The 13,708-nt window shown below is 37.0% G+C and overlaps 1 protein-coding gene across 6 annotated transcripts in view; it reads left to right on the forward strand.

Moving 5' to 3' along the window:
* Positions 1–13,708, forward strand: part of Cblb (Cbl proto-oncogene B) — a 196,226-nt gene that overhangs the window by 109,963 nt on the left and 72,555 nt on the right. For all 6 annotated transcript variants that reach the window (XM_060370540.1, XM_060370538.1, XM_060370539.1 and 3 more), the window contains exons 6-8: positions 3,142–3,263; positions 6,825–6,962; positions 11,894–11,981. In XM_060370540.1, coding sequence (XP_060226523.1) covers positions 3,142–3,263; positions 6,825–6,962; positions 11,894–11,981 — 348 coding nt within the window. The remainder of the gene's footprint in view (positions 1–3,141; positions 3,264–6,824; positions 6,963–11,893; positions 11,982–13,708) is intronic.

The raw sequence follows: 13,708 nt of genomic DNA on the forward strand, positions 1-13,708 counted from the left end.
CCCCACCCCTGACATGTGCATGCATTGTCTTGTATGAAGTTTCACCTAAAAAGGAGTCAGATAGTCGTAATGTTCCGAGGTTTGCTTCTCTTGTGTGTGTTCACTGAGGTGTGAAAAAGAAAGTGAAGGCATAGGCTAATAGCCTTTCTCCTGGGTAGGTTATTGATGATTTTTGGATACAGTCAGTTGTAGCACCAACTTACCAATTCTGATTAGCCCTCTAGAGATTCTTCATTCCCTTTGGTTTTTTTACTCACTGTTTAAATACTTCAACCATGACCATCACACATGTGGCTTCAAATATGAGAAAATTGGTTCTATGATATTTTAGCTTTTACTGACCTTTATATTAGCATATATTTTCTTAAGTGTGCTATTATTAAAACTTTTATTTACACAGTCTTTGTAGACATGTGTTTTTGTGCTGTAAGTGCATAAGTGTCTGCCTTATTGTAACTTGACAATGGTGGTATATAGTAAGTAATCCTCACAGTTCTGTATTATGTGAAGTGGAGTGTTTTCCATGTCATCTGAAAGTAGATGAGGCACCCTTAGGGTGAGGTATAAAGTAGAAAGAGTAGCATGGCTGTTTAGGAGGCAGTGAAGAAAAGCCGAGAGATGAAGGGTACAGATGGTGGGACCATAGACCTTTGATTCTTCCCAGCCCCATCCTTAAGTCTGCAGGGAACTTAAGCAAACACTTGTGATTCTGGGAAGGAAGTGGCTGTGCTGTGTGGTCCTCCTCACTTCCTCCTCTTTCCCTGCCTTTGACCCTCTCTTTTTCATCTTCAGGACACCTAGGGCCTGACACACACACCAAATAACCTAGAGAGGCTGTGATAGAAAGTCTTGCAGTGAAGCCTGCAATCTTTCCCCCTCTTCTTTCCTTCCCTCACAGCTGGAGAATTCTGTATCAATGAGATATGGATAACTACATTAGTGTTTGGGGGTGGGGGGTGCCGAATAAGGAAGAAAAATTTGGGAGAACATTCTAGTCATGGTGGAACATCAAGCAGTAACTGACTAGAGAAGCATCTCAGAGGAAGGAAGCCATCAGTGATGCCAGCGTTTCCAGAAAGTATCTGAGTAGACTGGCTGAGACCCCTCCCCGAACAGAATTTGGTTCTATTTTTGAATCACCTTAGTCTGCTCTGTTGTTTAACAGCCCCCAGTAGTTTTGTGAGGACAAAAAGATTCCCTGAAATCCCAGACAAAGGAATTACAAAATAATTAGCTAGAGAACTATTTTCTCTGAGGCGTTTGTTTTTCCATCTTTGAGCTGGCAGCTGGGGGTATCTTCTGACTGCAAATGGGTGGCATTCACAACAGTACAGACTCATCCTGTCACATAGCATTTCTGCAATAAGAAGCTGCCCTCTGGCTTAACATCTCTGGGGACAGCTTAATCTTCAATTTCATCTTTTTTTTTTATTTTAAGTTGTATTTTGATCTGATAATTGGTTCTCTGTAAATTTTCAGGTCAAAAAAGATATATTATTTCAAGAATGTGTGTGGACATTAATGGCAGCAGCTCCACTGTTTGTTTGCTATTCCCTCTAGCCTTGTCCTTTTTGGAGAATGGAACAAAACAATAAAATGAAAACCAAAATGGATAGCACAGCAGTTTTTTCTCAGTTGCCTCTCCGTTGACATGTGCTGATATTTTTTCTAAGTATTGTTTTATGCAATTTCAGTCAAGCCTTAAGAAGGAAATTAAAAACACGCTGTAGTTTTCAAGTGCAGGGCCAGCATCTGTTTCACTTGTGTTCTCAGAGCTCCTTTCTACCCCAATTAGATGTGTCAGTGTGATGAGGAAATTCCCTGAAGATTTTTAAGTAAAAAAAAAAAAAGGCTAAAATGGTCTTTATTACTAAATCATTGTTGCTTGTCATCCTCATTGTAAGGGGCAAGGTCCTTGCAGAATTCTGTCTTATATTTTTGAAACAAGAACAAGTTTCAAAACAAATGAAAGCATAAATCTCCTACAAGTAATCAAGTCTGGGATGCCTGTTTCAGCAGCTTGAAGTTGGTGACATGAAACACCTCCCTTTTTTTTTTTTTTAATGTAGAAGATATGAGTGAAGAATCTGGCAGAACAGATGGAGTATGCTGCCAATTCTTTGGAATAAATGTAGCTACAGCCTTGAAAGTATTGCAGAGATGATTCATCCACACCCTGCAGCAAAGTTGCCTGTTACTGGCTGGCTTTTTTCTCCTGATGTGATACCTAGACAGACACCTAATTAGATTAAGAGAGATTGATAGGAAACACATGCTCTTGTGAAAAGTGTACTTCTCGTTGAACTGGTTTTCAAACCCTAAAACTTTCTCAAGACTGTAACTAAGCTAGGATGAAGCAAGTGTGAGGACCAGAGCCTGATGCCTGGGAAGGAAGCACCCCCTCTAATGCCACCCAGTCTAGGTGTCATTGTCACAGGCTGATGTGTGTGATGCTGCTTGAGTGACTGGGATCAAGGCCTGAGCCAGGCAGGAATGCTCCTCGGCCTTACATGGCTCGTGGTGATTGTGTAACCTTTTCCAGAACACAACTTCTGGAGCATGCCTTCCTATCTATGAGGCACCTGAGGGACAAGCAGCCATGGAGAAAACAGATGGGAAAGATGAGAACTATGGCAGGAGATAACAGCTCTAGCTAGGAGGGTCTTCGAGTGCCTCACTGAGGAAGGGATGCCTAGACAGGTGATTGAGATTCAGCAAGTTCAGAGGCTCTAATGAGAGGGCTTGATATTTAAGACTAGTAGAAAAGGCAGCGGGGCTACAGAAACAAAAGTCAAAGTAATGGAAAGGCAATTGAGGATCAAACCTTAAGGCCGGTTGGTCACATACTTCATTTTATAGAGATCATGAATTCTTTGTTGGGAATATGCTGTGTAAGGAATACTTGGTTTTCCTTTTGCCCTCTCTGTTTTAGTTTTAAAAACCATGTTTCCTGCTTAAACATATTTTTCTAAAACAAAAAAAACTATTACCTGCTCTTTGTTAATTAATAAAGGTTGACCTAATTCTCATACACCATATCAACTTAAAAATATCGAGGAGATTCTCATTCCTAAGCATGTGAAACGGTGTCATTGCTGTGTGTTCTCTGGTTAATCTCCTTCCATTTATTTCTGTGTTTAGCCCTGGGGCTCTATTTTACGGAATTGGAATTTCTTAGCTGTGACACATCCAGGATACATGGCATTTCTCACGTACGATGAAGTTAAAGCACGACTACAGAAATACAGCACCAAGCCTGGAAGGTAAGATTCAATCAGTAATACTAGTTGACGTGCTTAAAGAGAAAACTTCTTGCGGTTCACTTCTATGAGAATTGGCCAGAGCTTCCAAAGGCAAGGTGACCTGGGAAAGCAGGAAGAGTGAAATGGTATCTTCTAACTTAGCCCTTAAATTGCTGTTTTGACTTTTGACCTTATCATTAAGTGGAAAGTGATGTTAATAAATTTAAAGATTCTATAATCCTCAGTTCTCTTTCTCAAATGAGTGTGGGACGTTTTATATTAGTTGTGTTTCTACACAGTGTTCCTGTTTAAACTTATATGTGCACATCTGAACACTTGGGTAGTGTGCTAAAAACAAAATTAAGTAGTTTTGTGTGTATTTTTTAGGGCAGCTCTGAATAGTTTCAAGTAGTATCAATCATTAAATGTAGAATAATGTACAAATACATAAAAACATACATGTATGCACATAAGTACATAGAATTATACATTCAGGACTATATTCCAAATCAAACTCATGCCCTTGTAAATTTAGCATGACCCATTTCTTTATAACCTCAACATTTATAATTTGCTCTTTAGATGACTAATCTGAGTGACTGCCACAGGTCTTGGTGTCTAGTCGGTTTTTCTGGCATTGGCCAAAAAAATCACCCCTCACTGTGGCAAATAAAAGGCTAGAAAATCTGTCTTTCCTCATTATAGAGGCTTTTTCCATGCGTTGCACCTAGACCTGTGTTAGGCACACAGTAGGCCTTTGGGCAATGGCATCTAAGCCATAGGAGGCAGAGTCCTGGGTACAGTGTCAGTGGGATCAGAGACCTGCCCTAGAAGGCTTTACAGTTTAGTAAGTTTGTACTTTTAAGTCTCCATTTGCTGCTAAGATCAACTTGATTAGAGTAATTAAGCTCGGCCTTTAATACAGTCTTCCTAAGTCAAAGCCGAGAGTTTCATTTCCTTCTCTTGTTTTTGAAGATTGAAGATGGCATATTTAAAGATGCTAGTGGTACAAAAAAAAAAAAAAAAAAACAAGAAAAAAAAAAAAACAGAGTCCAATTGAAACCCCCTGTGTAGATCCTAGAGAGGTGACTGGTTTGGCCTAGAGAAGTGGGCAGCCAATTTGCATATTGAACCAAAGTTCAGATGAGTCATTTTGTTTCATTCAAAGTTCACGCCTCATAATAATCTGTGAAACTGATACTGGATAGTAAATCGTATGTGACGTGTGATTCAACTATTTAAAATCTGTCTAAAACAGCTTTTTATGAGCAGAGAATCACTTGCTTTATAAAATATTTAGCTAATCATGCCTTTCTCTTAAAAAGTATTTGTTCTCTGGTTTGTAGTAAATAAAATATTTAAACCCATTCCAAGGACATTTGAGTTCCTTAAGTAGTGTATTATTTGCCTTAATAAATATAAAACTAATAAACATTAATAAAACATTAGCACCTGCCTGGAAAGTATGTTTACTGAGCATGCAGAAGGTCCTGCATTTGAGTCCCAGTACCCCTCCAAAGAACTGAGAACCCAAGGAATTAATCTTTTAAATGACTTTTAGTGTCAAGAGTGGCTTTCAATCATGATCCACCCTGTGCAGCAGACATATCTGATTATGTTAATCATGCCATTTTGGAGAGCAAGATACTAAATCTGAAGGTGAGGGTTTACTTCTTCCTAAGGGAGGCAAAACTAGCTACTCACAGAAGGGTCAGCAGCAAATGATTTAAAACTGTTGAGCAAATGAACAGAGGCAAACACTTAGCTGAAAGGAATAAATCGATCTTAATTTCCATCTCTGACACTCAGAAATGGTTACTAACAGCATACTTTGTATGGAAGGCTTGAACCTCTGTAATGACTGATTTTAGAAACACCATCCAAAAACAGGGCAGAAAAAAAATTTACTAAAATCTGACAGTTTTGCAATATACAAGATGTATATATAATTACTTTAAAAATATTAACCATTCAATTTAGTAATTTTATGTTTCATTTTAGCATCACATTTTACATCTTTCTGACATACATATTGTACAGTCTTAGAGATTTCTGCATTTTACTATTTACTTGAAAGTTTTCTATGCACTCTTAGTAACATTTTTGAAATATTTATTCACTGGGTGTATGTATGCGCACCATGCGCATACCCACGATGACTAGAGCCCCGAGAGGACATCACATTTCCTGGGACTGGAGTTACAGGTGGTGTGAAACCCCGTGGTGTGGGTGCTAAAAACCAGTCACAGGTCTTCTGCAAGGACAGCAAATGTCCTTCACTGCCGGGACATTTCTCTCACATTTAGGTACATTTCTCAATGGACCAAGTGATCTTCTGATTACTCTGTTATAGAGTAATTAATTACTCTATTATTTGACAACAGTCTTGATAATATAACCATTAGTGTGATCTGAGGAGAAATATTTTTTTCTGTTCCTGATTAATAGTAGCAGTAATTATAGGTCAATATTTTATCATCAGGGATTTTTAAGGGAATCTGTTTAAACTAATTTGAAAATACCCTTTCTGACAGCTTTCAACAAATTCTTCTTTTCTTTGAAACCTGATTTTCTTATTAACTGAAATGTCATGGTACTAAACATACATGGTTATTAAATCTAGCAACAAACCGTCTTTTATGCTGCTAAACTCTAGTGTGTGGAATTTTTTAGTGTGTTCTATTTATCAATAACTAAAACGAGAAACTTTTCTCACTTTTTCCACTTACTTTATGTATTCATATTACAACTTAAATATAGCCAGAGGGCTTAACATAACTTACTTTTGGTCTGATAGTTGGACTGACTGTGCCATCCAGATTGTAAGATTGTAATGATTGTAAGATTGAGTATCATACATTGCTATAAAGAGGGATAATGTATTGAAATGAATAAATAAGTGACAATAAATTTAAAATCATGTCAGCATTTCCTTTTAGTTAAAATTAATTTAAGAGATTTATCACTCATTTGAATGACCAGTGTTTGAATTACATTGACTGCCTTTGGAAAGATATTTTACTGGCAGGTTGAGTAGCAGCTATGAATTTATCAAGTTTGTTTTGTAATTGATATAGTTGAGCTCTTTTGAGATTTGTTTAAAGATGAATCACTGAAATGCCTGCAAGAAAGCATTAAACAAGTCTGTGACCACATTTTAATGCCTAAATGGTAAAGTAATATATTGAGTTCCTGGTTCAGATTCTGTGGTGGATAAATTAATTATTTAGCTTTTTGCTTCATTTTATCCTTCTCCAAAGATGATTTATGCTGCAGCTGCATCGTAGCAGCCACATTCCCACACATCCCTAAGGATGGTGGCAGTGAATCTCTTGGTGGTTTCTAGCTTCATTTGTTTTAAATAGAACTCTGGAGATAGTTAAGTGAGCAAGAATTATCATCAGTGTTTCTTTCACAGATTGATAACAGTGAGGTACCCTAGTGTTAAATTGTAGAAAAGGATAGAAATTTTGATCAGTAATTCTAAACAAGTCTGCTCAAGAAGACAAGAGACTAGCAAATTGTTTAGTGGTTGACATGCCTTCTTTGAGTGTGAATGCATATCTTGGTCATGTTTCCTAGCTACATTTTCCGGTTAAGCTGCACTCGGCTGGGCCAGTGGGCCATTGGCTATGTGACTGGGGACGGCAATATCCTGCAGACCATACCTCATAACAAGCCCCTATTCCAGGCCCTGATTGACGGCAGCAGGGAAGGCTTGTAAGTATGATACGCTTCTTTCAACTTGCAAATTTGAAAACTGGAGACTGCCTAAGCACAGGACAGATAGTAAGGCTATCTCACTTTGTGGTTTACGTTAAGACTAAGAAATAGACCTCTTTTATTCATGCCTAAGCTGTCATTTTATGGCACCATAATTATATAGAGCAGGCAGATTCTAGCATCAAAAAAAATGGTGAAACATAAAAGTACTTTTAAAATATATGTATATGCTATTTCTACTTCAGAGTAATTCATATCTCTTAATTCATGAAAAGCTAAATTGAGTGCTACTTTTTGTTCTGGATACTAGATTTTTTATTCTTTTAATCTTTTATTCTTTTTAATCTTTTACCTATTTTCCTTTTTATTTGTAGGTCTTTTTATTCATCTTAACAAAGAGTCCAGACTCTGGAATTATATGTTAATAGCTAACCTCAGTTCAAGCCAAACTGTTGTTAATTTGTTACTATAAGTTTTCTCCCTACAGTGTCTCCAGCCCCAAATGCTGGACAACCTGTCAGGCCCTCCCAGCCAGTACACACTGCTCTTTTGAGTTTTAGAAATTTACTATTTTCTTTACCCTCTCCTTGTATTCTTAGTGCCACTATACCACTCTGCCCCTTTCTTTTACTCTTCCTTTTGGTCAGCAACACAGATTCATGTGACCCAGCTTAAAGGAAGGGTTGTGAAGGACTGTTGGGAGCCTTGCAGGAGATAATCCACCAGAATAGGTAGATAGCGAGTGATTTAGATACTACATTTTCTATAGAAATTACTAAACAGGGAAAATGAACAAGGCAGAGGAAGAAAGGAAGAAACAAGGTTTTCAAATATAGAAGGAAGAAAATGAATTCAGTGTGAGGGAAATTAATTCTTTTGTTAGTGTTTGATTATTTTCTTTGGCTATTTGATACTGGTCCTCAAGTGTATTTTTCATTTGTCCTTTAAACTCACTCTATAGGCCAAGCTGACCTTTACCTCTCCATCTTCCTGCCTCAGCCTCTGGAGTGCTGCATTACAGGGATTCTGGTGTACACCTTCCTGCCCCATCAAGAATGGATTATTTCCTCCTTTTTTTTTTTTTTTTTGGCTGCGTAGTATTCCATTGTATAAAAATACCACAATTTCTGTATCCATTCCTCCGTTGATGGACATCTGGGTTGTTTCCAGGTTCTGGCTATTATAAATAGAGCTGCTATAAACATGATTGAGCAAGTATCCCTTTTGTGTACTTGAGCAAAGTTTGGGTATATACCTAGCAGTGGTATAGCTGGGTCTTGAGGAAGCACTATTCCTAATTGTCTGAGAAGGCACCAGATAGATTTCCAAAGTGGTTGTACTAGTTTACATTCCCACCAGCAGTGGAGGAGGGTTCCCCTTTCTCCACAACCTCTCCAGCATGTATTGTCACTTGAGTTTTTCATCTTGGCCATTCTGATGAGTGTGAGATGAAATCCCAGGGTCGCTTTGATTTGCATTTTCCTGATGATTAAGGACTTTGAGGATTTCTTTAAGTGTTTCTCTGCCATTCGATATTCCTCTACAGAGAATTCTCTGTTTAGCTCTGTTCCCCATCTTTTAATTGGATTAATTGGTTTGCTGCTTTTGAGCTTCTTTTAAAAAAAGGAGGAAATCATGAAATTTGCAGGCAAATGTTGGGATCTAGAAAAGATCATTCTGAGTGAAATATCCCAGAAGGAGAAAGACAAACACAGTATATACTCGCTTATATAGACCTATACAGTATGATAAACATAATGAAATTTATACACATAAAAAAGATAATCAAGAGAGAGGACATGGGGCAAGATGATCAATCCTCATTTAGAAAGACAGATGGGATGTGCAGTGAATGTATGACAGGAGTCTACTGAGCGCATCTGAAAACTAGCAGTGTTTTCAAAGCAGATAACAAAGACTCATAACCAAACCTTTGGCAGAGTACAGGGAATCATATAAAAGAAGGGGAGTTAGTATGATGGAGAAAGGATAGAAGCTCCACAAGGACCAAATATATCTGGGCACAGGGTCTTTTCTGAGACTGACATTCAACCAAGGACCATGTATGGATATAACCTAGAACCTCTGATCGGATGTAGCCCGTGGTAGCTCAGTAACCAATTGGTTTCCCATGGTAAGGGGAACAAGGACTATTTCTAACAGGAATTCAATGACTGGCTCTTTGACCTCCCCACCCCCTAAGGGAGGAGCAGTCCTGTTAAGTCACAGAGGAGGACTTTGCAGCCAGTCCTGAAGATACCTGATAAAACAGGATCAGATGAATGGGGAGGAGGTAACCCCCTATCAGTGGACTTAGAAAGGGGCAGGGTGGAGAGGAAGGAGGGAGTGTGGGAGTGGGAGGGAATGATGGAGTGGGATACAGCTGGGATAGAGAGTTAATAAAATGTAACTGATAAGAAAAAATAAAAATTAAAAAAAAGAATGGATTATTGTTATTTTTCAGGATGCACAGCTTTGAGAAATTAGTTATATGGGAAATCTCTAACAGGTGGTAGTACTGAATATACATTTCTCTTTTGATCTCCAGATCATCACAAATTTGCATTTTTTCATGCTTTACTTCTAGTACATTAAAGATTTCTATGTGAACCTTTTGATTTACCCTGATATGAGCTTTTTTTAAACTTATAAAGAAGATACAAGTTGTCAAAACTGTGCATAGACCACTGTGAGTGGTTTTGGTTTTTCTTTTGTTTGTTGGTTAGTTCGTTGTTGTTGTTTTGTTTTTCATTTGTATTTTGTGCCTTCTGTTTTTCAAAAGCCAACCGAAAACATAAGTGACAACTAGGACTTTTTCTTGAAGGATAATAAACCGTCTGAATTCCTAAGCCAATCCACTTTCAATACCTCTATGCACACACACAAACACATATGCACCAAAAGGTATCTCTATTGGCTGTTTAAATATAACCCCCACAGTCGATTTGGATGAATTAAACATAATTTTAATTTTGGAGGATTGTCTTGAACTAAAGGATGGCATCAAAGAGAGATGTTTTCTTTTACAGTTGAAGCAGTGCTGTGACAATGATGACAGGTGTGTGCTGGTAGTGGCTAAGATGCCACCCTTCCTCAGGGGTGGGGGCAGGAGCCTATGTGGCATTCTGGGTATACTGAGAAGCGAGTCACTGAGATGCCCCTGATGGGTTAAGTAGAGCCTTGTCGGGTTTTCTTTGGCATCTTCATTTGCATTTCTGCAATTTTCCAAGTTGGACTTCTCCCTAGAATCTGGATGTATGTAGTTTGATGAGTTGAGTATTGAATAATAATACTTTTAATAGCAATTTCATGTCTTGAGAAGAAAGGTACCCAATTTTGTTTATTATTCCCAGCTTAATATTGTAAGAATTATTGGTCCCATAGTGACACTAAATTCATATCAGATGAGTCCATTCCTTTCTTTACTAAGTCAATGAAAACTTACACCAATATGTCTTTTACTCTGTGAGACTATTCTGTCCTATAATTCCAGTTTTCTCTTTGTCTAGCATAATTTTCTAATATTGCTTACTATAATGTTTGTAGTTACTTCACCGAAAGATTTTTAATGTTTGAAAATTTTAAAAAGAGTTTTAAGGTTTTTCTTTTTTCATCAAAACATTTTGTAGACTTTCATCGAAATAGTTGCTACTCCATATTTTAAAATTTTTATTAAGCTTTATAATATAGGAAAAATTTCAATAATATTTTAATGCATTTTAATCACTTTTATTGAACTAGTTATACCAGCGATAACATTACAGTCATGTTTTATTAAAAATGACATTTAGTGACAATAAACTTTATTTCAGTATATTTTTGAATGATGATTAGATGTTTTTAACACTACAAGGAGATCCCTTATTATAACTTTAGCTCAATGTTCAATTCTTAGAAGAAAGCCTTGTATCTGCAAGCATGTCTGTGTGAATTTACTGAAATCAATAAAATATGGAATTATCATATTTTCCAGTTTTTAGTACATATTTTACAGTGTGCTCATTTGGTCATTATGTGCATGTATGCATATTAGTGGGAGTGGATATGGTTAGAGAAAAAGACTGGGAGACTGGGAAAAGACACCAGACACCATGAAAAAGCTTTATTATTTAGAACATAGTTATGGCTTAATTATGTTTTTTCTCTCCATGTGATCTCAACATGACATAAATATGATGCAGTTATGATGCTTCCCATAAAGCATATAGCAACTGCAAGTAGAAATATATTCATGTGGCTTTAGAATAGGACATAACTTATTACTAAATTAACTCTTTTTTTTTAATCTGTGAAATTTTCTCTTCTTTTTTCAATATATATATATATTTATTTATTTAAGTTATATCCTAGTTGTAGCCCCATCCCTCCTCCCCTCCCAGTCTCACCCTTCCTCCCCTTCCTTTCCCCCCTTGCATATTCTTGAGAAAAGGGGAGCTCCCTTTCTAATTCACCTCAGCTCATCAAGTTGCATCAGGACTGACCGTGTCCTCTTCCCCTATGGCCTGGCAAGGCAGTCCTACCAGGAGGAAGTAACTTTATGAGGAATATATTACTAACAGGTTTTTATTGAAATTGCTTATATTCATTTATGTTAGGCATTTCTTATGGTGCAAACAGTGCAAGAATATGCTGTTGATTTACAGAAAAAGGACAATAAAACATGAGGCTAAAGATAGAATCTGCTTAGACTTACTTGCAGTAAAGCCTCATATTTAAAATAATAATGTTTCGGGTCAGATGAAAGGGGAGGAGATCCTCCCCAATCAGTGGACTTGGAAAGGGGCAGGGAGGAGATGAGGGAGAGAGGGAGGGTTTGGGAGGGAATAAGGGAGTGGGATACAGCTGGGATACAGAGTTAATAAAATGTAACTAATAAAAATTAAAAATTAAAAAAATAAAATAATATTTTTGTTGTTGTTTAAATTCAGTTATCTTTATCCTGATGGGCGAAGTTATAACCCTGATTTAACCGGATTATGTGAACCTACACCTCATGATCATATAAAAGTTACACAGGTAAGAATGATTTTTGGAACTATAATTTATGCATACCTATACTACCTCAGAAATAAATCTGAACCTCTATCACATTGTGTTCAAAAGTACAAGTTTTTAACATGATAACACTAGGAATTCTGCGACTAAAAAGAAATTTGATGATCTCTTAAATAAGTTTCTTGTCGTTAATAGTAATTCTTGCAATCTAATATTGACATTTATCTAGCGGTCGATAAATCAGGATGTAGGTACATAGATGTAAGGAGAGAAATGCATGAAAAGCAAAATGGATAAGAAATGATCAGTTTTGTGTTAAGGTTTTTAAAGTCAAACACATAATTGAAGAACACTGAAAATAATAATTATAATTTTATAAATCCAGTTTGACAGTCTCAGGGACTCAGAGCATGATAAACTCTTTACATAAATGTTGGTAAAGCAAGGATCTAAGTGAAAACATCACTTGGTAGCAAACGCCATGTGTATGCTTCTTTCCTGTGCAGCGGAGGATTTACACACCGCCATGTTCAGTGTTCGCTGCAGTGTTTTCACAAAGCCACACATTACAAAATACTGAAATGTTGGGTAGGGGACTGAGTCACCTATCGCTGCTCACAGTGGTTGTGCTACCTGAAAAAACAGCAGGGTGGGAGCCCTGTGTGCTCACTGGGAACTCCCGCATCTTGTCCTGAACACATCTCTGTTGACTGAGAACTTAAGTGTGTAACATTTCACCTTTAAAACTTACATTTTATAAGTCCACTTTTTAAAAACGAGCTACCATATACGACTGTGAATTCCCAAAGATGCCATGTTGGAAACATGCTTAACTGAAGAATTATTGAGGAATTGAAGAGAGCATGAAGGGAGGACTTGAACACAGTTTTGCCAATTCGATTTTATAACAGTTTATAATTTAAATATGTTCGTACTTTGATAAATAGTGAAAATCAAAGGTGGTAAGAAAATGTTTTTTGGCTTCAATGCCCAGAATAATTGATATGCTGAAGTTTGAGGGACACTCATCATGTATATGTATTGTTTATGGAAGGCATTTAAAATTTAATAGATGTCTGCTATTCATAACATATATTTTCTAGTATGTATAAAGGGGTATTAATGGGAGATCATTCCTCTTTCTGGATCCACTTTCAGAAAATGAAACTTGGGCTGAAGATGACCTCAGTTGGCAAACACCTTCCTAACATGTTTGAGCTTGTTACTTTGGATCCTAGTACTACAAAAATAAGTCAATGGAGCTATGCATAAATCTGCAAGAACAGTGTGGTCCCTTAAGGCTCATGGAACAGTCTTACCGTTAGAATACAACAGATTGCCTACTCGTGACTTGTGCGTGTTATAGCTGCAGACTGACTGGAGCAAGTTCATGGGTGATCTCAGTGCTCATCCACCAGTTCAGCACCCTCAACCGCCTCTCACTTATTTTGATAATAATTCTTTTCCACCTTGTTTTCTTTCCTTGTCCTTGTTTAGTTTACTAAATATCAGACAAATATCATAGTGGATGAGATGTATAGATGTCCATTTATATATGTGTGTTTATCTACACACAAATAAAATCTTTGCAATGTTTTAGTAGTCACATAATAAGAATCGGCATTTATTTATTCTGCTCATGCACTGGTATTTTGTTTGTATTTCTTCACTAAAATATGACTTAATTTTTACAAACTCATAAAAAATCTTGAATATTTTTTTTTACATTTACTAGTCTGCGTTTTCTT

This window comes from Meriones unguiculatus, chromosome 17, assembly GCF_030254825.1.
Source record: "Meriones unguiculatus strain TT.TT164.6M chromosome 17, Bangor_MerUng_6.1, whole genome shotgun sequence".
In the NCBI taxonomy this organism is placed as follows: Eukaryota; Metazoa; Chordata; class Mammalia; order Rodentia; family Muridae; genus Meriones; species Meriones unguiculatus.